This window comes from Mandrillus leucophaeus, unplaced genomic scaffold, assembly GCF_000951045.1.
Source record: "Mandrillus leucophaeus isolate KB7577 unplaced genomic scaffold, Mleu.le_1.0 Scaffold325, whole genome shotgun sequence".
Classification (NCBI taxonomy): Eukaryota; Metazoa; Chordata; class Mammalia; order Primates; family Cercopithecidae; genus Mandrillus; species Mandrillus leucophaeus.
The window spans coordinates 526,765-549,941 of record NW_012103421.1 but is presented as its reverse complement, the minus strand read 5'-3'; the positions used below and the strand labels follow the sequence as shown (position 1 = coordinate 549,941).

The 23,177-nt window shown below is 53.5% G+C and overlaps 1 protein-coding gene across 4 annotated transcripts in view; it reads right to left on the bottom strand.

The window, feature by feature from the left end:
- Positions 1 to 1,073: 1,073 nt before the first annotated feature.
- The window catches only part of CARS (cysteinyl-tRNA synthetase), a 57,387-nt gene continuing 35,283 nt past the window's right edge, over positions 1,074 to 23,177 (bottom strand). For 3 of the 4 annotated variants that reach the window (XM_011988190.1, XM_011988191.1, XM_011988188.1), the window contains 13 exons: positions 20,392 to 20,504; positions 19,318 to 19,446; positions 18,808 to 18,937; positions 18,599 to 18,702; positions 18,037 to 18,134; positions 17,275 to 17,464; positions 15,919 to 15,987; positions 12,474 to 12,555; positions 6,966 to 7,046; positions 5,098 to 5,165; positions 2,699 to 2,758; positions 2,124 to 2,207; positions 1,079 to 1,398 (listed from right to left, as the gene is read on the bottom strand). In XM_011988190.1, coding sequence (XP_011843580.1) covers positions 1,264 to 1,398; positions 2,124 to 2,207; positions 2,699 to 2,758; positions 5,098 to 5,165; positions 6,966 to 7,046; positions 12,474 to 12,555; positions 15,919 to 15,987; positions 17,275 to 17,464; positions 18,037 to 18,134; positions 18,599 to 18,702; positions 18,808 to 18,937; positions 19,318 to 19,446; positions 20,392 to 20,504 — 1,343 coding nt within the window. In that variant the 3' untranslated portion in view covers positions 1,079 to 1,263. Of the gene's footprint in view, positions 1,399 to 2,115; positions 2,208 to 2,698; positions 2,759 to 5,097; positions 5,166 to 6,965; positions 7,047 to 12,473; positions 12,556 to 15,918; positions 15,988 to 17,274; positions 17,465 to 18,036; positions 18,135 to 18,598; positions 18,703 to 18,807; positions 18,938 to 19,317; positions 19,447 to 20,391; positions 20,505 to 23,177 lie in introns of all 4 variants that reach the window. The other variant, XM_011988189.1, reaches the window with a different exon arrangement.

Sequence of the window (23,177 nt, the reverse complement as noted above, 5' to 3'; positions counted from 1 at the left end):
GTTTTCAGCCATGAAGTTTTGGGGTGATTTGTTAAGTGGCAACAGATAACTGGAACACGTTTGTTTTACTTTGTTTGGGGGACTTTTTTTTCTTGCTGGTTTAAATTTATATATGTGTATATAAAAAACACTGACAAGGTTCAAAGTCAGACCTATCAATACCCAGAGACTGTCCCCATTGATTTATAACCTTAGTGCTCCCTACATAATTGGGTGGGTGCTCTCAAGCTGTGCCAAGCACCCTGCTGATGCACAGACAGGCTGGTTCCAGCCTTTTGCTGTGTCACACACTACTGCAGTAAACAGCAAGCGCACGTGGAGGGCAACCACAAAGAACCGGCGCGCCCACAACCCAACACTGCCACACTCCCCATGCTGGGGCTGCTGCCACCAGCCACGTGCACTGGATAGAGTGTCCCCCGGCTGTCCACAGCACCAATGACTGTCTTTTGTTCGGATGGATATGGCCTGGCACCAGCTTCCACAGGCATGAAGCAGGCTCTGGCTTCTGCTTACGCCCTCCTCAGCCAAGGATGGGTAAGCACCTTCGCGTCTGGGTGCTGATTCTCAGTCCAGGTGAACCAAGTGTGGGGGCAGGGTGGCAAGGACAACACTGGGCACTGGGGACAGAAGGTCCCTGCTGTGTCGAGAACACCCCCACATCTCACCCATGAGCCATGCACATCCTGGACTTGCTGTCTCCAACGGCAGTTCTGGGCAGCTCGCCAGGGGCCCGCCTGCTGAGCCACTGGCTATGCTGCTGCCCAGTATGGAATGGCTCTAGGAAAACCTGCAGTGTGTTTATTCATCAGAACCCGAGGGCAGACTGAGCGGCCTTTGTCTAGGGCTCAGCAGGCTCTGCCAGTCTGAGCCTGTCTTTTTCCTACTCAAATACCTCCAAATGTGCCCACACACCAGAGATTAGCCGATAGCCATCAGCATGGGGGAGAAATTCCTCGGCCAGCTGAAGCAGCTCAACTGACCCAAGCACCTAGGTTGTGACCTGCTGACCAAGCAGCCCTGGCCAGCCACCAGGCCCCCTGCCAAGTGCTGAACATGCAGAACAAGGCAGAGAGGGTCTCACTGTTCAGAAAAATTTATTATAATGTCTCAGAGCCAATGACGACATGAACCTACATGAACACAACTCTTAACTTAGGACCCAACGGCAACTGTAAGCATGACTGGAGCATTGGAGCGTTGTCACTGAGGCAGACAGGAGCCGCTAGTCCGCAATGGTTTAAAAAGTCAGTCCTGCGCCCCTCACTGGAAGCTTCCATTCTGAGGCATCTGCAAATATTCCTTGTAGAGCTTCTCCTGAGCCTCGAAGAGCTTCTTCACCTTCTTGGCTTGCCCTTTGCTGAGCTCTTTGCCCTCCGCGTCATGTGTGGGCAGACCCTGAAAAGCCAGAGCACAGTGGCTATTGGTCTCCTCTGCACCTGGGTGAGCCCAACTCCCCTGTCTTTGCCCTCCTGTCTCAAAGTGTGCATCTCCCTGATGCAGCCATGTCTTCTTGCTTGGACAGTCACCACACTGCTCTGGAGCCAGCACACTGATCTGGAGCTGGCACACTGCCCTGGCAGTGCCAGCTCTAGCAGCTAAGAATGGGAGAGGGGCGGCCAGAGTCTGGGGGTGCTTCCTGACTAAGGTGAGAGGCACTGTGCCCCTCAGAGCCTACCCATGGCTGAGTTCTGACACAGCCAGCCCAAAGGTACACAGCAAACACATCCAGATGCCAGCAGGGAGGGGCCTAGAGGTTTGGAGGCAGTGGCTGTGAATCGCTATGACGAAGGACCTGGGGGCAGGAGGCCTATCTGCACCACCGCACTTCAGCCAGCTTGTGAGGGCCTGGGTGGATCTCGGTCCGGGCCACAACTCCCAGGGCTAGGAACCAGAGCTTGCCACACCAGTGGAGGGGTGGCCCTGGCACGGGCTTGCCTAGCTGCCTGGGCTGTGGAAGGAGCGCAGTAGTTGGGCCAGGAGGCCCTGGACCTAAAGCAGGTGTCAGATTTGATTCCAAATTTTCTACAGACAGAAAATCTGCTTGTCCAAGATTGAAAATTCCTGTCCTCCCAATTTAATGTGGTCTAATAAAGTTCCGAAAAGAAGAGAAGGATGCTTACATTTTCATCAAACTTGGAGTATTTGTCGGTTTCTGACAAGAACATCTCACTAGGAGGAATCTTCATCTTGGCCAGCTTTGCTGCCTGGAACACACAACACAGCACAGTCACTGCCACTGAGCAGCACCTGGGGCTCCACACTGTGAACGACATCTGCTCATACCTCCAGCCCTCAACTTGCTTCCCAGCCCTCAGATTCAGAGTGCTACGAAAGACGGGAAGGGGAAAGCCAAGGTGGAGGGAACATACAAGGAATTTAAAATTAAACGAGATGTTATTTCTACAGCAATAGTGGAAAGCTTGCTAGAAACACTAATAGTAGTAAGTCTGTAAATGCTGTCTTGGAGCTTGTGACCAAACGGCACAGCCTTCCCCTTGGCCAGGCCTTCCCTGCACCCGATGTGAGAAGGGCCTGGCAGGCCTTAGGTGGTGGAGGCAGAGAGCGGAGCTCCTTCTGCGAGGGTCTGCAGGGGCCTGGCTAAGGTCCACGGAGGCACAGAGAGTCACAGGGCATGGATTCAGGGTGCACTCCTGCCCAGGAGAGCCCCCACCCCCAAACAAACAAAGTGCATTACTTCTTGTTCCTGTTTCCTCCGGGCCGCCTCCTCTTTCTTCTTCCTCTTCTCCTCTTCAACCTAGAGGGGCAGCACACAGCCAGATGAGACAGGGCTGCCTCAGGCTGCTGGTCTCTCAGAGTGACAGGTCCCGCAAAACAAGCCCCTCTCATAGGGCCTGGCATGGAGGGCTGAACTCTGACCAGGCCCACTCCACTGTGGGGAGGCAAGTCCATGTGCTGGGCAGCACACCCACCCTCTTCCGTTCCCTTTGGGGATCCTCAGTGGCACCCCTGGGTGCCTGGCCCTGCCCCAGATGCAAAGGTATGCAGTAGGCAGACAAACAGAACCAATGCTAAAAGATCCAGGCGCCACTAACATGAAGAAATGGACCAGCATGGTCAGCCTGGCCTAAGGAGAGAGGATCCGTCAGGTGATGACCAGGACAGCACTGCGAGGGTTACCCTGAGCGGGTCTTGGGATACCTGGGAAGGAGCAAGAGCCCCAGGGCAGGATGGGGAGAGCGGGGTGGAGGCCAGCCTTGGGGGCTGGGTGAGGAGACCAGAGCCCACTCCAACCAGCAGGCAGTACCCGGGCAGGGGCGAGCGCAGCCTGATGCTGCAGGGAGAGCTTATTAGTGGAGCCAGCAGGCTGTGTGCTGGTGAGGGAGGCCCTCCGTTGCTTTGGGAGGTTCTGGCCTGAGCCACTGCACGAATAGACATGCCCTCCACTGACGGAAAAGGAACAAGTTTGGAGAGTTGAAAATCACATTTTCACATTTCCTTTGGACAGCCTAGGTTTCAGGTGCTTCCCCGCCCAGTGGAGCTATCAGGTAGGCAGCTGGGCACAAGTGTTTTTGGGCCATCGGATACATGATAGATGGTGGAGAAGCCGCAGGACCAGGTAAGGTCTCCTGGAGAGGCTCCACACACAGAGCTGGGGAAAAGACACCAGGAAGGCACAAAGATCTCAGAGACTCAGGATGGGGCTGGGCCAACAGGATCGAGCTCTTTCGAGGTAGATGGAGGGAGAGTAGGGCCGGCCGAGGGGAAGGGGCTGAGGTGGGGGAGGAAGGAGCTGGGCACTGAGCTTGGAGGAACCAGAGAGGCAGTGCTCAGGATTTCTGCTTTTTCCCTTTAAAAGTTAGGATATGTTTATGTGCTGGTGGGAATGGTATAGGGGAGGCAGGTTCCCTCCCCCATGGTGCCTCGGGCCTGGGGATGCCTTCTCGCGGCAGTGTCGTGAGGTAGGAGTCCCTTGGTTGGGAAACAGGAGCTACTAGAAGTCACAAGCCATAGCCAAGGTGGCCAGTGGAAAGGCCAGCACAAAGAGTACAGGGCCTGCAAGGCTCTGGTCGGGCCGCCCTGGCACTCCTCTTGTCTGCTTCCTGCTTCTGAGCACTCTGCCAGGGAGTGCAGCAAGCCAGGGTGTTTGTACAGCCAGCACCAGGCCACCTCACAGCACAGCATGGCAGGCGAGACCCAAGGCTAGGTGAGTGACTGTGATGGAATGAGGAGGGGCCCTGATGAGGCAGTCACACCAGCCAACCTCACAGGGCAAGCCCAGCTCCTCCCAACCTGCCAACCAGGATGGACCTGCAGACCACTCACCACTGGAGCTTTCCCCAGAGTTCCAGTTTGTCATTCCTCCAAAGCACTGCAAACTCCAACCACCCACATTTGCATCTGGCATCAGCTCTCTCTTTGTGCCTTGGGCCAGTCCAGGGCTGGGCACAGATGCCTTCCCTGACCTTGCACATCTCATCTGTCAATCACCCACCCTGTCGATTCTCCTTCCTCAGTTCTTCCCAGAGCCTCCTTCCTGAGAACTGTGACATCCAAACTCGCCCTCCACGGCGGTCTCCTGCTTTAAGCCTCTTGGGGACCCACCTGCTGGTGGCAACAGCACCCAAGGCCCACCTCCCATAGTGTGCACTGGGGGCCCACGTGCCTCTCATCCTGCTGCCTGCATCCCAGGGTGCCCCACACACTGTGCCCAGAGGTTCTGACACTGCGTTTTTGTTCCTGTTCTTCTCTCCTATCAGGCACCGAGGAACTTGGACCATCCCTAATCCTGGGAGTGTTGTGGGGCACAAGTGGGGAGTATGCTGGGCATAGGAGGTGGAGATGCATCAGTGACACGCACCACCCAGGTGAGGGCAAGGTGTGACTGGGATCTTAACATGTCAGCTTCACAGTTTGCTAAAAATGACTGGTTTTCACTTAAACTGAGGGAATAATCTTTTTAAAAGAGGTGCTTCATTAGAAGATACTAGTTAATTTTTCTTTCTGACATTTATAAATACTGGGATTTTAAAAAAAGTGTAAACATCAATGCTTAAAAAGTAAACTATGTAATAACTGCAATGGTTTTTACATTTTTAAAAAATATCAAGCTTAAGTCATTTTCACTTTACTCACCTGTCTCTTTTCTTCTCTCTCTTTTAATAAGGTGTTTCTGTCTACCAGTTTCACCACCGTGGGCAGTCCTGCAAAATAAACAGCGTGTGAGAAGAGGCTGGGCTCTGTGGGCCATCCCCACTGCTGGGCCAGCCCTGCCCTGCCCTGCCCTGCCCTGCCCTGCTCAGACCATGCCGTGCTGCCCAGTCAGAGCGAGGGCCCACTGGAGAAAAACAAACAAGAACCTCCATAGCAGCAGTGTAGTACAAGAGAACATTGTGGTTTGTGTGTGATTTTTTTTTTTTTTTTTGAGACAGTCTTGCTCTGTCACCCAGGCTGGAGTGCAGTGACATGATGTCAGCTCACTGCAACCTTTGCCTATCAGGTTCAAGCAATTCTCGTGCCTCAGCTTCACGAGTAGCTGGGACTACAGATACGCATTACCACACCCAGCTAATGTTTTATATCTTAGTGGAGACAGGGTTCCACCATGTTGCCTAGGCTGGTCTCGAACTCCTGAGCTCAGGTAATCGGCCGATCTCAGTCTCCCAAAGTGCTAGGATACCGGTATGAGCCACCATACCTGGCGAAAACATTTTGTAATTGGAAGATAGGAACGTCTTGCCAGCCAGGAGTAGGAAAATATGACATGTCATCTGAGATTTAAAATTACCAGGGGCAGAGTGGAAGAGTGGAATTGGAGAGTTCATAACACAAGAAATGATAAATGCTTGAGATGATGGAAATATCAGTTACCTAGATTTGATCATAATACATCATATGCATGTATCAAAATATCACATATAGCCGATAAATATGTACAACTATTATCTATCCACAAAAATTGAAAATAAGGCCGGGCATGGTGGCTCATGCCACTTTAGGAGGCCGAGGTGGGCAGATCACTTGAGGTCAGGAGTTCAAGACCAGCCTGGCCAACACAGTGAAACCCTATCTCTACTAAAAATATGAAAATTATCTGTGTATGGTGGTGGGCGTCTGTAATTCCAGCTACTCGGGAGGCTGAGGCAAGAGAATCGCTTGAACCCGAGAGGCAGAGGTTGCAATGAGCCGAGATCGCACCACTGTACTCCAGCCTGGGCAACAGAGCGAAATTCCATCTCAACAAATAAATAAAAATTAAAGGCCGGGCGTGGTGGCTCAAGCCTGTAATCCCAGCACTTTGGGAGGCCGAGACGGGCGGATCACGAGGTCAGGAGATCGAGACCATCCTGGCTAACACAGTGAAACCCCGTCTCTACTAAAAAATACAAAAAACTAGCCGGGCGAGGTGGCGGCGCCTGTAGTCCCAGCTACTCGGGAGGCTGAGGCAGGAGAATGGCGTAAATCCGGGAGGCGGAGCTTGCAGTGAGCTGAGATCCGGCCACTGCACTCCAGCCTGGGCGACAGAGCGAGACTCCGCCTCAAAAAAAAAAATAATAAAATAAAATAAAAAAATAAAAATTAAAATTCAAATTAAAAATAAAAAACAAAAAAATTAATTTTCTGTAGAACAAAAAAACCTCTACCAAGTGGGAGGACAGCATGAAATTTGTTGACAGTGTACAGGATACAGGCTGGTTTCCTTAGCTGAGAGCATCAGAGGCAGCAGCAACAGGGGCAGTGGGCAGCCAGGCCCCAAGGGGAGATGACACGCAGGGGAGGTGACGCCACCACACGCCGCAGTGGGATGGAGCTACGGGGTGCTCCCCTGCCCCTGCCAGGCTGGCCAGCGTAGGAATGGTGCCGGGGGACCCATGGGGCTGCCACTTTGGGATTCTGCATCAACAATTATGATGCAGGAGCCTCGGCCCAGCCCCGGGAGCTCTCCCTGTGACACCTCTCCAAGCTCCTGGTAACTTCATAGCAAACAGCAAGGGCTCACCCACCTTCGTGGTCTTCAAACCGCACCCCAAGCTCGGGCAGGATGTCGTCCCGCAGGGCATCGCTGAGCTGCAGAACCTCAGGGACTGCAGGGAAAGCAGAGCAGTTCCGTCAGACATGAGGGGCCGGGGCCCACAGAACCAGTGCCTCCTCCAGTGCTTGGGAGGGAGGGGCCAGCAGCTTGACCGGCTGCAGAAGCCCAGAGACTAGTGTGTCCTGTAAGCCCAGGGGCTGTTCTGGGGGTGCCGGGCAGAGCCGGGAGGAAGCATAGCACAATGGCTGCTGGAAGCGGTTCTTCCAGGAAAGGGACACAAGTTGGGCCAATAGCAGGGGCGGGAGGGTCAGGACAGGCCTGGGGTTCCCTACGGGTGCTAACGCTCTTCATCTGAGGCAGTTTCTCTGTTGGTGCTACAATCAGTTTTCTTACGGAAGGACTGTTTAGACTCAAGCCCCTAAGGACTTGGTTCCCAAATGCACACAGGACTGGGACGGGGGTCCTGACTGGGACCCAGGAGAGCTGAGTCCCAGGACCACTAAAGAGCTCTGGCTCTGTGAGAATCAGGCCTCCCAGGGCTGAAGCACACGCAGCTGGAAAGGCAGGGGTGAGCAGTGGGGCTGGACCACAGGTTGCTTCCCAAGACTGTGCTCACCTCTGCCTCTGACTGGGGACCAAGCCCAGCTGGGAGGGTGAAGGGAAGCATGACAGGGAGAGCGGCTATGACCTCCATCACATGGGGAGGGAGCTTCACTTGGAAACCCACGCGTCTGTGGCTGACTGGCTTCAGAGCACAGCACTGCAGACTTGCCCGGCATCCCACGGTTCTCCTGAGGGGCTCCTCACGCAGTCTCTACCAGACGCCCCCCTGTGCCTCTGCTCTGCCCAAGTTTTCCCCGTCCCCAGCCCACGCACAACGCCCAGGTGGGGAACAGGACGTAAGGAGTTTTGGGTGTTGCAGGGTAAATGGGATGCCAACCTATCTCAGAAAGACTCCTGAGTATTGGGTGATGCAACAGCATCTCCTAGACTACATCGACAGGATGGATGCTTGCTGCTCTTCAAGTGACAACTTTCTGCTCTGAAATCTGACCTTGGGTTTGCTGGAATCACCACACCCTTTAGTTTTCTTCTGGCCCCTCAGTTTGCTGCACCCAACTGTGCTAGGTGGGCAGGTGCCCTGCCCGCAGCCTGCTGGGACCCCCGCCATCCCACCCCATCCTCCTGCCTGCCCTGCCTTTGGGCGGCACTGACCACGCGCATGCTGCCATTCTCATCTGTCCTTTTCCTGCTGTGTCCTCATGACCGAGACCCCCTACAGCTCCTTGCTGGGCGCCCCACACCTTCATTCACTGCTAGATAGACCATTTACATACCCAGCCAGGGATGGTGACTCATGACTGTAATCCCAGCACTTTAGGAGGCTGAGGCGAGTGGATCACGAGGTCAGAAGACCAAGACCATCCTGGCCAACAGGGTGACATCCCATCTCTACTAAAAATACAAAAACTCTCTGGGTGTGGTATAACGTGCCTGTAATCCCAGCTACTGGGGACGCTGAGGCAGAAGAATCGCTTGAACTAGGGAGTCAGAGGTTGCAGTGAGCCAAGATGACACCACTGCACCCCAGCCTGGCGACGGGCTCCATCTCAAAAAAAAAAAAAAAAAAATGCATATCCTTGGGTTTCAAGGCCCTGCCCACAAGCACAGCCACCTTGGGCAGCTTCCTGAGTTTCAACCTCCCCAGGCAGGGACCTAGGGGAATGATGGCCTTTATATTTGTCCGCAGTATCATTCCTGGGAACGGGCCCTCCTCAGCCATCTGAGGAGGGGCTGACTGGGGCATGAGCTGAGGTAGGTGCCTGCCTTTCAGTCTTTGAAAGCCATCGCTGGACAGCACCCTCATTAGAAGGCAGGCAAGCCAGCACCCGTGGTTACTGTCACGGGTATCATGGGAGGCCACAAGGCCAGCACCCCAGCCCACCCACCATGGGTGATCATCAGAGCAGGCACCAAGAAACCTCCCAGGTCACACTCCCTGGGGGAAAGGGACACACGCCGTACCCCTCGGGCCCACACCGGCCTCTGGGTCTGGATTCTGAGGAGCTGAGGAAGAAGCCTCGTAGCCACTACAGCACCCAGCAAAGGAAAATGTAGTCCCTGGGTCGGGGGCCACCCACAAGGGCATCTGTGCCAGCTGCCCAGCCTCACAGTCCTGTCGAATGTAGGAGGCTGTCTCCGTGACAATTGAGAAGGAGAAGGTGCATCGGGGCCACCTGCCAGTGAGCAGCTCCTCAGAAGCACCAGGTGAACCCACAGCGCCTGAACACCTACAGTGTAACTGCTGCCTCCCCAGCAAGTGTCCTGCCTCCTGCCCCCAGCCCAGCCCGTGGTGGGCATTCCCTGGCGCTCCAGGAACCTGTGTTCACAGAGCTTAAGTGCAGATGCCAGGCACGGGCACACCTCTTCTGGTGTGGCAGCTGGCGCAGGTACCCTCGTGAGCGGCCCCTGACCCTGTGAGGCTGGGCAGCTGGCGCAGGTGCCCTCGTGAGTGGCCCCTGACCCAGGGACTACATTTTCCTTTGCTGGGTGCCATAGTGGCTACGAGGCTTCTTCCTCAGATCCTCAGAATCCAGACCCAGAGGCCGGTGTGGGCCCGAGGGGTGCGGCATGCGTCCCTTTCCCCCAGGGAGTGTGACCTAGCAGGCTTCTTGGCGCCTGCTCCGATGGTCACCCATTGCCAGCCTCTGCGGCTTCTGTTAGCAGAGCTGGGGCAGAGGAGCAGACAGTGACATCATCATCAGGGATTTACTGAAGAGAAACGTGGGCTACAAAGATAACGCAAAGGTGATGGGAATTCATCCACGGAAGAACAGACAGATCAGGGTCCATCCACTGACGGAATATGACTCGGCCACTAAAAAGGCAGGAGGTCCTGACACAGGCTGCAACATGGATAGGCCTGAGGACACTGTGCTCAGCAAAATAAGCCAGACACACGACAAACACTGTGTGACTCCACTCATGTGAGGTCCCTGGAGTAGTCAAAGCCACAGAGACGGAAGTAGAGGGTGGGCACCAGGGGCTGAGGGAGGGGATGTGGAGTTGCTGTTCCACGGGGACAGAGTTCCAGTTTGGGAAAAGGGAAGAGTTGCGGAGACGGATGGTGGCGGCTGCACAACACTGTGAATGTCCCTAATGGCACTGAGCTGTGTATTTTAACACAATGAAAACAAAAACTGGCGATGGGGAAATGGCATCATCTCGCCAGTGCAGCGGACCCTGGCTTAGCCCCTGGCTTTCTCACTTCAATGCCTCTCTCCTGGTCAAACCCCGAACCCACGGCCCTCCTTGCCAGGGCTGTGCTCTCTAGCTGACTAGACCATGGAGGCGTTTCCAGGGGAAACGGTTTCTTTTTCGTCTGTGGAGCACCTGGCCTGGGCCAAGCAGATCCCAGCTGATCTGAGGGCCACCCCTGAGTCTGTTATACACTCACTTTCTCCTCGGCCAGCCATGAGATAATAGTGAATAACAAAAAAGTCACTATTTGCTGCTGCTGGGGAGACAGGGTGATCGCACCAGAGCCACCTCTAACACGCTGCCCCATCAGAAGGTCTGAGCCCCTGGATCCCCAGGGTCTCTGGCTCACAAGGCACATATGGGATGATGTACAGGGTAGGGGTCACCCCCATCTTAACCTGGGGCCACATCATCCATCTACCTGCTCCAAGCAACAAAACAAAACAAAAGTGAAAAGCAAACAGAAAGCAAAACCAAACCACTTCCAGTGCTGGCTGGCTGGTGCCACTCTCCAGGCCTGAGCAAGCCCGGTCCTGGACAGCGCCACCGAGCACGAGCTTGTGCCTGGCCAGTCCCCCTTTAGCGTCCTCCTGGGGCTGTGGCATGCCAGAGAAGCCAAGGCCACACGCACAGTCTTGTGTGACCCAGGTTGCTGGGGCCCGGGCTCGGCCTTCGATGTTCCCCAGAAGGCAGATGGAAACGCCCAGGCTGCCTCCAAGAATAGTCTTCCCAAGCCCATGACCCCAGCGATGTCGCTAAGTCAATGCTGCCAAGATCGCTGGAGAGCCCTGCGCTGGTCCTGAATGGGCTGGTCAAGGCTTGGTTCCGTTTGATTCAAGTGCTTTGAAATGCTGAGGGCATCAGGTGTTGGAGAGAGGCGGTGGTGCTTACCTGGTCAGGTCAAGTGCACCCACCATGGCCTCTTAGGGGCTCGGTCACGCCCAGGCCCCTCTCCACAGACCACTTGTGGCAGCCCAGCAGCCCAGCCAGCCTCTCCTCTCACCCAGTGTCCTGCACTCTGTCCTGCAGCCTGTGGAGCTCTGAGCGCCTGAAACTCCTTCCTGCCCTCCTGCCTCCTGCTCCGCTGTCTCCTGCCTGAAACAGGCCCGGATTCGGCTCCTCCACCCCTCAGCCCCTCCACCTGCCCAGGCTTCCTGACCTTCCTCAAGGTGCAGCTTCTCCTAGAGGCTTGCTGGGTCTCTGTCTGCTCTATCTTCAGCGTGCCCTGCCGGGATGCTGCCCCACTGTGACCCTCCATGATGGGCTATGCACAGATGGGGACCAGGTGGATCCTAGGTCTGACTTTCCACAACATAGAGGCCCCCTGGGGAGGGAGCATAGCACAGCAGGTGATGGAGTAGCATTCAAGGTCAGTGTGACCTGGCTGGGGCTCTGCTTTCCTCTTTTGGAGGATCATGGGGGTAAATGAGGCAATGTGCAGAAAGCAGTAGGCAGGGCCCAGCACATCCTAAGTCCTCAGTGTGTGTTCCCAGCTGTGCTGTTACTCACCAATCAGAACTACTCAGTGAGAAGCGAAGGCCTGACTGACACTGCTTGTTGCTGGGTTTAACACTTTTTAAAAACTGGCCCTCAAAATGAATGCTCAGATCCAGCACTTTCTAAGTCTTAAACCGCACACATCTCAGAAATGTCAAAAGGTGAGGGAATGGCTGCTTATGGACAGTGAGGGGCCACGGTGTGAACCCCAAGTTCAAGCATTCATCTGGCATGCCTGAGCAGAAAAGGGAACTCCGGAAGCTCCACCTCAGCTCCACTCTGCAGCAGGAACGAGCCACACCTCAGCGCACCCAGCCTACCAGGTCACCAGGAGCAAAAATAAGCCGCAGCGTGAGCCAAAGGGCAGGTGGTGACTGGGCTGGCCAGAAGGCCCTCCATTCTGTCTCAGCTCAGAGAAGGAGAGGCAAATCAACCCTGGCCCATCATATCACATCCTTGGTCCCCAGTGCCCACTCAGCTGCACTCACTCAAGGACTCTGCCCTGCAGGGACAGGCAGGGCTGTGGTGACTGGGGTGTGTGGTGCTAATGGACCTGGTGGGTCCAGGCCCGGGACGCCGTTCAACACCCTGTGGTGCACAGGGCAGCCTTCACAGAGGATGATCCGGCCCGAACACCATAGTGCCTAGGGGGAGACGCCCGAGTCCAGGGAGCCCAGTGAGGGGAACGGCTCCCACACTCTTTCCAGCAACTGGTCCTCACCTTTTTGCTCTCGGGCAATCTTCCGCACTCCTTCTCGGAATTCTGATAACACCTGAAGGTAGGGCATGACTGTGGACTCGAGCTGTGGAAAGAACAATTTTGGTTCGCTGAGAGCTGCTCACACTCCTATATTCATAACTGAATAGTAACTCAGCGGCCATGACACAGGGCAGGGACTGCCATGGGCAGTGCTGCTGTGCACACTACAGCTGTGACCGGCATCCCAGAGCCTGGATGCTCTCGTCCCCGACGCGCGGTCCCTGCTAGGTGTGCAGGTCACACAGACTCTCAGGTCAGACAGCATGAAGTGAGCCTCCTTTCTACTGCAGCAGGTGGGCTCTGCAGCCGCTCTGCCCAGCTGCTGACAGGCCCTGCTTTTCTCAGGTCAGACACGCTGCTGTGAAACAGCTTGTCTTTATGGTTGCAGAGGGGCCATCTCTGGGAGGGACTATTTCCTAAGGGGCCCAAGGACATCACTCCCCAGGCTGGGGCCTTACCTATGCTGAGGCTGGCGGCTCCCGGGCCGTGCTTTCGTCTGATCTGTGGTCACACATACACTTGTTTAAGATTAATGAACTCCATTAAGTACCTACTATCTACATGCACAATAGCAGCTACACTAAGATTCACTACCCACAGTAACACTGGGGAGGCGGCCACAGGATAGAAAAACCTTTCTACTACATTTCCCTTTTTTTTTGAGACGGAGTCTTGCTCTGTCACCAGGCTGCAGTGAAGTGGTGTGATCTCAGCTCACTACAACCTCCGCCTCCCAGGTTCAAGAGATTCACCTGCCTCAGCCTCCCGAGTGGCTGGGATTACAGGCACGCACCACCACGCCCAACCAATTTTTTGTATTTTTAGTAGAGACAGGGTTTCACCATGTCGGCCAGGATGTTCTCAATCTCCTGACCTTGTGATCCGCCCACCTCGGCCTCCCAAAGCATTTCCCCCTTTTTATTTTTGAGACAGAGTTTCGCTCTTGTTGCCCAGGCTGGCATGCAATGGCGATCTTGGCTCACCGCAACCTCCGCCTTCCAGGTTCAAGCAATTCTCCTGCCTCAGCCTCCCAAGTAGCTGGGATTACAGGCATGTGCCACCACGCCTGGCTAATTTTGTATTTTTAGTAGAGACAGGGTTTCTTTATGTTGGTCAGGCTGGTCTCAAACTCCCAACCTCAGGTGATCCACCCACCTCTGCCTCCCAAAGTGCTGGGATTACAGGTGTGAGCCACCACGCTGGGCTAGCATTTCCCTTTTTTTTAACAGGACAGAAAAGGTTTTGGGCTTTTGAGCAAGGTTGCTCCCTGCCCCTTAGCTGATTCAGCAGCTCAATAACCAAAACAAAAACATTACCAAGTGCTAGTTGGGCACACTGACTCACGACTGTAATCCCAGCACTTTGGGAGGGCGAGGTGGGTGGATCATGAGGTCAGGAGTTCGAGACTAGCCTGGCCAACATAGTGAAACCCAGTCTCTACTAAAATACAAAAAAAATTAGCCAGGCATGGTGGTGCACGCCTATAGTCCCAGCTACTTGGGAGGCTGAGGCAGGAGAATCACTTGAACTCGGGAGGCGGAGGTTGCAGTGACCGGAGATGGCGCCACTGCACTCCAGCCTGGGCGACAGAGTGAGACACCATCTCAAAAACCAAAACACACAAATTTAGCAAGTGCAAAAGTCAGGCAGGTTAACAAGCCCTTGAGTCTAAGCCAAGCTCCCTTACATCCAATTCTGCATCTGAACTTTGGACTTCTTGGGGGTTTTAGATCTGTATCTCCACCCATCACACAGCCAACCCAGACAAGCCTCAGGGAAGGACCCCACTGCCAGGCTCAGCCCCAGCCTTAGGGGCACTGGAGGGGAGCTCTCAGAATGGCTGCAGGGGTCTGTCTCAAGGATGCCTGGGGCTGCAACCCCCACCTGAGCACACTAGCAGGTGGCTGTGTGGCAACACTGAGATGGTACAAGATGTAGGAGCTGCCTTGCTTGCTCCTAAAACCATTTGGATTTGGAAGTTAATCCATGAATGTCAAATGGCCATGATGTGTGGGCAGAGGACGTTTTGCCAGCAGGCTCACCATTCGCCGCAGCTGCTTCTTCCCAATCAGCTGACTGCAAAGGCCAAACGAGGCTGCTTGGAGGATGCAGATGCGTGTACACAGCACACTGAAGGCACCCCCCACCAACCACAGCAGCCATTAAGAGGAAAAACCCTGCAGTTCAAAGGCAGGCTGACTTTAACCCAGGAGGTATGTTTTGGTTTTTTGTTTTTAAAGAAAATAAATATCTTAGTATCATTTGCGCAAGAGAACAAAGAAGCTATGTGGGTTTTCTTAAAAGCAGCAAAGAAGGTTCATATCAGGAAGTCTCAAAAATACCACACCAACAGCTAGCTAGTGCTAAGGCTGGCAAAAGGCACCAGGTACACAGGCTAGGCGCCCTGGCAGGACTTCTTACGACACGGACTGTTTTCTCTTTGCAAGTTGGTTCCTGGGGGAGCATCTGTGAGCTCCATCTACGTGGGGGCTCTTCACACCACTTGTCATTAGGAAACTGGATTTTAAAAAGGTTTTGCATTTTCACTTTGTACTAAGCTCCTGTTTTAATTAAAATTACCGTTGTTATACTTAAATATTTAGATCTGCATTCTAATCGAATATTAAAGAGCATTCTTGACCCGGGAGGGGGTGGAAGTCCATTTGAAGAAGCCAGACTGTGGTCATGTCAGAGGGGACGGGGTTCTACAGCAGAGGGATATGACTGACAGTGTCTGCTCACATGCCAACTGCAAATGGAAGCCAGCAACAGACAGTCAGGGTGTTCTGGATAGATTTGCTCACTGCACAGACCCGCTAGACAGGGGGCTCTATAGGAAGACCTCCCCCTGACCTGTGGGCCACAGTTCTAGGGGCAGGGGGTTCTGGCTCAGGCCACGTGAACCGACCTGGGCTCAGGGTCAGGACTGGGCCTGGTAGGGCATCTGCCCAGCCCCATGGGGATTGAGGCACACAGTGGTGTATCTCCCCATCAGTGTAAACTCTGTGCTGTGTGTGAACTCTGCAGCCTTTCGATGAAGCGTTTACTGAATACAGGTCAGTATATGTGACAAAGTCACGTGAGAGTTCATGATGCCAAGTGGCCACAGCAAAATGCAAATAAGCAGTGGCCTATGTAGTTGGGGTCCAAGACTAAGCTCATGGGACAGCACAATGGCAAAGTGCCCCGAACCAACAGTCACAACCGAGACAGACCCTCCACACTGGCAGGGCAGCTGACCACACTTAGCACTCTCAGAGCCAGATCTGCCTTTCAGCCTGAGGCGCCACCCGGAAGGGTCTGGTGTGGGTGGGTAGAAGAGGAGGGGCAGTCCAGAAGGACACACAGAGCGGTAGGGCGTGGGGAGGGAGCAGGTGCAGAAGGCAGGAGCCTGTAGGCTACTCACATTGAGGCCGGTTCCAGACCCTCCAACCGGGAACCCCAGGGAGGTCTCCTCTTCTACGGCCCCAAAGATCTAGGAAAAGAAACAGACGGGACCTGAAGCTGTGGGGAAATGAAGCCTGCATGTGGTGAGCAGCCATGAGCTGTGTTCCTCATTCACGGGAGGGGGTGCCCCCAAACCAGGAAAGAGACGGAAGCAGCAGCTCCAGGAGCCCCAGAAGCACGAGCCTGAGGGTGCCCTCACTGTTCCAGGATGGCCCTGACTCACAGCTACCCTCTGCAGCTCTGTTTCAGCCAGAAGCCACTGGAGCCCGACAACAAGGAAAGAGGAGGAGAGGGCAGGGGAGTGAGGCCAGGCCCTGCTGGCCTTTCAACGTGCACTGCGGAGAAGGATGTCTTCAGAGAGGAGGCCTTGTCCCTGGTTTTCCTTCTCTCTCTCTTTTTTTTTTTTTTGAGATGCAGTCTCACTCTGTCGCCCAGGCTGGAGTGCGGTGGCGCAATCTCGGCTCACTGCAAGCTCCGCTTCCCGGGTTCACGCCATTCTCCTGCCTCAGCCTCCCAAGTAGCTGGGACTACAGGAGACCGCAACCACGCCTGGCTAATTTTTTGTATTTTTTTTTAGTAGAGACGGGGTTTCACCATGTTAGCCAGGATGGTCTCGATCTCCTGACCTCGTGATCTGCCTGTCTGGGTCTCCCAAAGTGCTGGGATTACAGGCATGAGCCACCGCGCCTGGTCTGGTTTTGCTTTTCAAACTCCAAGATGGGAGTAGAGGGAAACTGAGGCAAAGGAAAGAAATAGCTCTGAATAAGGGACAACTATATGGGTGTTACTTCTTTTTGTCTGCTTTTAAGACAGGGTCTCCCCTCTACTGCCCAGGGTGGAGTGCAGTAGTACAATCACACCTCACTATGGCCTTAACCTCCTGGGCTCAAGCGAGCCCCTCACCTCAGCCTCCCAAGCAGCTGGGTAACAGGTGTGTGCCACCATACCTGGCTAATTTTTAATGTATTTTATAGACATGGGGTCTCACTATGTTGCCCAGGCGGGTTTTGAACTCCTGGGCTCAAGTGATACACTCACCTGCCTCCCAAAGTGTTGGGGTTACAGGTGGTTATAACTCCCAAAGTGTTATAGATTATAGGTTATAGCTGTGTTGTGCTTATGGGTGTCATCTCTAACACGTGAAAAGTACACCGGGAACCAAACACGTGGATAGAAGCACGTCTCCACGACTCAGAGGTGCTGGGCACCAGGCACAGCTTTGGGGGGCACCAGAGGCCTCTGTTCTCCCAGTCCTGGGGCCTGGCTCCTGTGTCTGCACAGGCTGAGGGATATGCCTACTTGGGGCCTGGGTTACCTTCAGCATATGGGTGAGGTAGAGGGCGATGTTCTCCAGCAGAGCCCGGTTGGGCCTCTTCCTCACGGCTTTCCGGGCTGCCATATAGAGGTTGCACTGACTGACCAAGGCCCGCATCTCTTCCATGACTGTGCGGGTGTCAACGTTGTCACAGAGGGCTTCATGAATTGCTGTCTTCTTGTCATAAAAGCTGAGCAACAAAGAGGAAGGAATGTGAAGTCAGACCTGATAACACACCATAGAAATTCTCCATGTGGCCAGGCGCAGATTACAGGGATTACAGCGCCTGTAATCCCAGCACTCTGGGAGGCTGAGGTGGGTGGATCACCTGAGGTCGGGAGTTCGAGACCAGCCTGACAATCATGGAGAAACCCCTGTCTCTACTAAAAATATGAAATTAGCTGGGCATGGTGGCAGGCGCCTGTAATCCCAGCTACTCAGGAGGCTGAGGCAGGAGAATCACTTGAACCCGGGAGGTGGAGGTTGCAGTGAGCCGAGATTATGCCATTGCACTCCAGCCTGGGCAACAAGGGTGAAACTCCATCTCAAAAGGAAAAAAATAAATAAATAAATTCTCCATGCACTTCAACAATCAGAGCAGCTCCCATTAGCGGAGCCACCTATCCTGAATGAATTCTGCACAATGTACGACAGCGTCCCCAGCCCTTCCTCGACAGTCCAGGACACATGGTGGCCAAGATGCGAGGCTAGGCATAGAACATGGGCATGCTGGAAAACCCCAAAGAAAAGGCACCACCTTACTTCTTATTCAGTTCCGCTTCTTCTTCTCCCCACTTTTCAAACTGACCAGTGATGTCAACAGGAGCTCGAAGGATATCTTTCACGTTTAAGAAAAACTCCTGAAGTTAGAAAAATCAGTTTAACAGCATTTAGACAACTTTTCTATCCTGAAATATCTGATAAAACTGTTCTACTGCTGTGATTTTACTGTTGGTAAAAATCTGAAAGATCAGAATACACTGACATTATGCAAGTGGTCAGAAAGAAAGGAAAAGATATTTCTTTGACAGAAACATGTTCTTGCTTTAGGTTCACGGATGCTCATTTGGTGGGAAGTACAAGTCAGAAGGACGTGCACTGCAGTGACTAGGAGGATGAGGCCTCCGTCCACTCTGCTGAGCCGTCGGCCATTTCAGGAGCGGTCCCGAGCCTGCTTTACCCACTAGCATGGAGGTGCTTTCACCAATGTGCTGGTCTCCATTAGAGGCATCGGGAGGCTGCTGCACCTATCACCACTCCACAAGGAGCCCACTGTGCAGGGGAGGCTGCTCCACCAACCTCCACGAAGGGGCTGGGAACTCACATTCAAGAACTTCTCATACTGAAGCGCTGACTCCATGGTGTTGCTGGAGTAGTCCAGGGTGTCCTTCCATGAGTGCATGAGGAAGGCCAGCCGCAACTGCCGTGCTGCAGGGGGACACAAGACAGCGACGCCCTTATCTTCCCGAGTGCTACAGCCATTACACATCTATGAGAAGGTGGGTAGGGTCTGTGGGAGAAGCCAGTGTATACCTGAATGCTTCTTCAAGGCATCTTTAATGGTGATGAAGTTTTTCAGTGACTTTGACATTTTGCAGCCTGCAATGGTCAGGTGGCCTGTATGTAGGAAGTACCTGACCCAGCAGTCGTTTTCAAAGTAGGCCTGTGCGGAAAGAGACATAGGACGTCAACAGTCATGTGTCACTGGGGCCGCCTCCTGCCACCTGCACTGTCTGCTGCCTTGTGGGTGCTGTCCACAGGCAGGAGCTGCACTTCCCAGGTGGTGCAGGCAGGGCTTGGAAGGAGAGCCCAGGTTAATAAGCCAGCAGGTACCACAACTGGTTCAAATCCAGGCCAGTCTGTTGCCAAAGGCCAGGCTGTCAATGCAGGCAACCACACTAAACGATCAGGGTTCAGATTCCACACGCCCTGAGGAAGCTGTCAAGTGCTAGTGAGAGAGGCCCTCCTGAGGCGAGGCCCGGGCTGACTTTTCCTCCACTGCAGTGCTCTTGCAGCTGACAAGGGGACCCTGTCTCCGCCTACCTCCGACTGCGCCAGCTCGTTGTCATGGTGGGGGAATCGGAGGTCGAACCCACCTCCGTGAATGTCCATCGAAGCCCCTAGGAGGGTGCCTGCCATGGCCGAGCACTCGATATGCCAGCCCGGACGACCCTGGAGAAAGTCGAAAACACAGTGACCAACTAGCCTACCCGCATGTCCAGGCCTTTATCATTTATCACTCCAAGTCGATGGCCCTTAAACCTTCTGAACTTTATTGGAATAAGCGTTAAATCCCACACATGAAAAGACCAAGGGAAGGCTGGGCAAGGTGGCTCACACCTATAATCCCAGCACTTTGGGAGGCCAAGGTGGCAGATCACGAGGTCAGGGGTTCAAGAGAAGCCTGGCCAACATGGTGAAACCCCGTCTCTACTAAAAATACAAAAATTAGCTGAGCATGGTGGCATGTGCCTGTAATCCCAGCTACTCCGGAGGCTGAGGCAGGAGAATCGCTTGAACCAGGACCAGGAGGCAGAGGTTGCAGTGAGGTGAGATCGCGCCTCTGCACTCCAGCCTGGTGACAGAGCGAGACTCTATCTCAAAAAAAAAAAAAAAAAAAAAAAAAAGACTAAGGATAGCCTTCTTTGGTGAAGTTCATAAACTAGTCCTGTGTGAGCTGAGGCTTAGGTGAAGTTAGTGAATTACATCCAGACCTCTGAGCCCTGGACAGCTGCAGATGGTCACGCCCCTTCCTAGGTTACCCTGCAGTTGAGAACTGCTGTCACCGGGAATATCAGAAGGCATCCTACACCCTGGGGCCTGGAATACTCAGAGTCACACAACACGAGAACAAGAAGCCTCCACGTGGGTCTCCTCTGATCACGTCTCCACTTACAGGCCAGGAAACAGAAGTCCCCGGAGGGAAGTGATTTGTCCAGAGACTCAGGGAGTTTCCATGATGTCCAGGTCCCTGGGGCCAGTGTGCTGCACACACACCAGGTTCTGGCCCAGTGACAACATCCTTCACACATAGAGCGGCCCCTGCTGGGGGCCTGAGAGTGCGGCTGGTGCCAGTGCCCCTGCCCAAGCCCCACACCTTCTAGGCCACTCGCTCACCTTTCCCCAAGGGCACGGCCAGGATGGTTCTCCGGGCTTAGAGGCCTTCCACAGAGCAAAGTCGTTGGGAGAGCGCTTCTCGCTCAGGCGGTCTGCAGAGATGCTCAGGTCCCCTGCAAACACGAGGGATGCCAGGCAAGGTCACTCAGCAGCACCCACAGATCCAGGTGTCTCACTTCAAGGCCATCCTGGGTGCCTAATGGTCAGTCCTTCTGATTAACTTCTGTTTATTAACTTGGCTCAAGCACTTCTTCAAGTTTACTATGTATTACCAGATTCTGGTGTTGACCCAGTGTCTAGATTTACAAAATGGTTCATAAGCCCCAAAGTTACCAGCGTATACACCAGTGTCCAAGCAGACCTGGCTGACCTGAGGCCACATCTGGGGTCTCCATAAGACATTCTCCTTCCTGCTGCCTTCTCACAGCATCAGCCCACCAGTGTCTAGGACAGGTGATAGCACTCTGGGCTAAAGCTAGGAGGTGACGTAGTGGTATAGCCCACTGGGGCATGGCTCAGGGATCCTGCCTGGCTCACGCAGGCGGGGCCAATATGTCAAGGGCCTGCACGACTACTTGCTTACGGGTTCCGGGGGATACAAGGACGCAGCTAAGCTGCCATGTACTACTGCAGGGAACCTGGCGGCAGTGCAGTGGTGAAGAGGACACTTGCTGTCCCTGCGTATTTGTAAGGGGAAAAAAGGTGAAGGAAACTAAAGAAGAGTCCAGGAAGGCCATAAGAAAAGGGGAGTACTACTCTTGGCACAAATTCTACTTCCTAGACAAAGCCAATGATCACCTGGCCAACTAAAAATGAGACAGTCTAGGCCTTGCCGGAGGGATGAGAAATAAGCCCTTGGTGAATTCCATGCATTGACTTGGTGACACTCAGCCACCTGATACTCAGGGTACAAGATGGTCTGAGTCCCCAGAAAAGGAATGCACCATCACTGCAGATTTCTCTCAACGATACATGCAGGACCAATGGAAAAGAGTAGCTGCTGTGAACACAGAAACCTGTGAGCCAGTTCAAAGGCCACACAGAGAATCACCCTTTGTTCGACCAATGGGCAGAGCAGAGGCCTTCCCTGCAGGTGCAAGGTTGCCAGGACCCACTCCAGGTCTTGCCTGGCTGCTGCAGCCTTCCCTGGTCCCTGGTCTAAGGGCTGCCTTAGGTGCTGTCACCCCCTTGTGGAGGAAGAACAGACTCCACCTAGGGTTCTAACTCAGGTGACCTTGAAGAGGCTGCAGTGAGAGTTTTCCAGGTAACAAATCCACTTTTCAGGAACCTAATCAGGCAACAGACCTAAGCTGCCCTGAGAAACAGAGTCAAGAGGAAAAGTACTGTTAAATATATTTTTTAAAACACCAACTTCATGATTATAAAGTATGTACTAAATGTAAAATATTTGGAAGATAAAAAAAAGAAAACTAGGAAAAAAATTGCCATAATCATTTAACCTAGGAATTACTACTGTTAACATTTTGGAGCACTGAATCCCAGATTTAAAAAAACAAAAACAAAAACAAAAACAAAAAAACCTCTTATTTATCCACCTGATTTATCCACCAACACGGAAGGACTCTGTCCTAGTTTCCTTCTACCCCCTCACCGTTCTGCCATCGACAATTTTGCAAAAGCACAATTTGATATGGCTCATGACATTCTCTTTTAGATGCTCTTTGATAGAAAATGTACATTTACATTTTTAATTTTTCATTATTACGAAGTTACTCATTAAAGTTTATATCTGATTTTTAAAAAATACACTTTGAAAAAATTTACAACAGAGAACACAGGACCCTCCCCACAAATACCCTATCCTCCAGCAAATGTCACACTGCAACTGCCCTCATAGGGTTAATGAGAATTCCGAGCCAGGTTACAGGCAGAATGATGAGGCCGGTCACCGGCCAGGTGTAGCGCATGTCCACCCGCTTCCCTGCAGCTCTAACTAACTGAGAGTCACACAACCCGCTGACCACCTGCTCCACCACTGTTCCTAGAAATAGACTCTCTGACCCTGGACCTTTTTACCAAGAATTACTTAAGGTATTTTTCAGATTCTGAACTCCGGGAGGACAGCTGCTGCCAACTGGTCTGAAGACCTGCACCAAGGAACTGACTCGTCGCAGAAATGCGGTTTACCTCCCTGTCCCGTGACTTCACCCCTCACTTCCCCAGCAACCAGCAATCCCCATCACCTGTCCAGGCCAATTAAAAACCCCTCCAAAAATCTCTCAGGGAGGCGGATCTGAGGTTTCCTCCCATCTCCATTTGTCCACCACGCAATTACTACACTTTTTCTGTGGCAACCCCTGGTATCCCGGTATTTTGACTCACTGTGCATTGGGCAACAGACCTATTACGGTTACAACACAATCTCTTTCAAGTTTTCCTTCTTGGTTTCACTTCCTGTCTCTCTCCCCAGAGGCAGAGTGAGTGTTTCTAGCTTTGACCCTATAAGCATGTCCATACCAGCACAACAGGGTCCTGTTCTCTCCCATCGAGGGAGCTTCCTCCCTGCACTAGGCCTTCCTGCCACATGCCTTCCCAAGTGGTCTGCAGGGCCCGTCGGCCTCTGGTGGGCCATCTTACTTGACGGAGGGAGGAGCTGTCATCATCTAGGACCACTCGGGCCCCAGCATCACCTCTCCCCTTTTCCTCTACCATTAGAGTCCCCATGACTAGAGGCATGTGACTGCACAGAGCTGAGGCTACACTCCTTATGACTCCCTACGGTGGGGGAAGGTTGAGGGGGTGGTCATGTGCTCAGGTCTGATCAC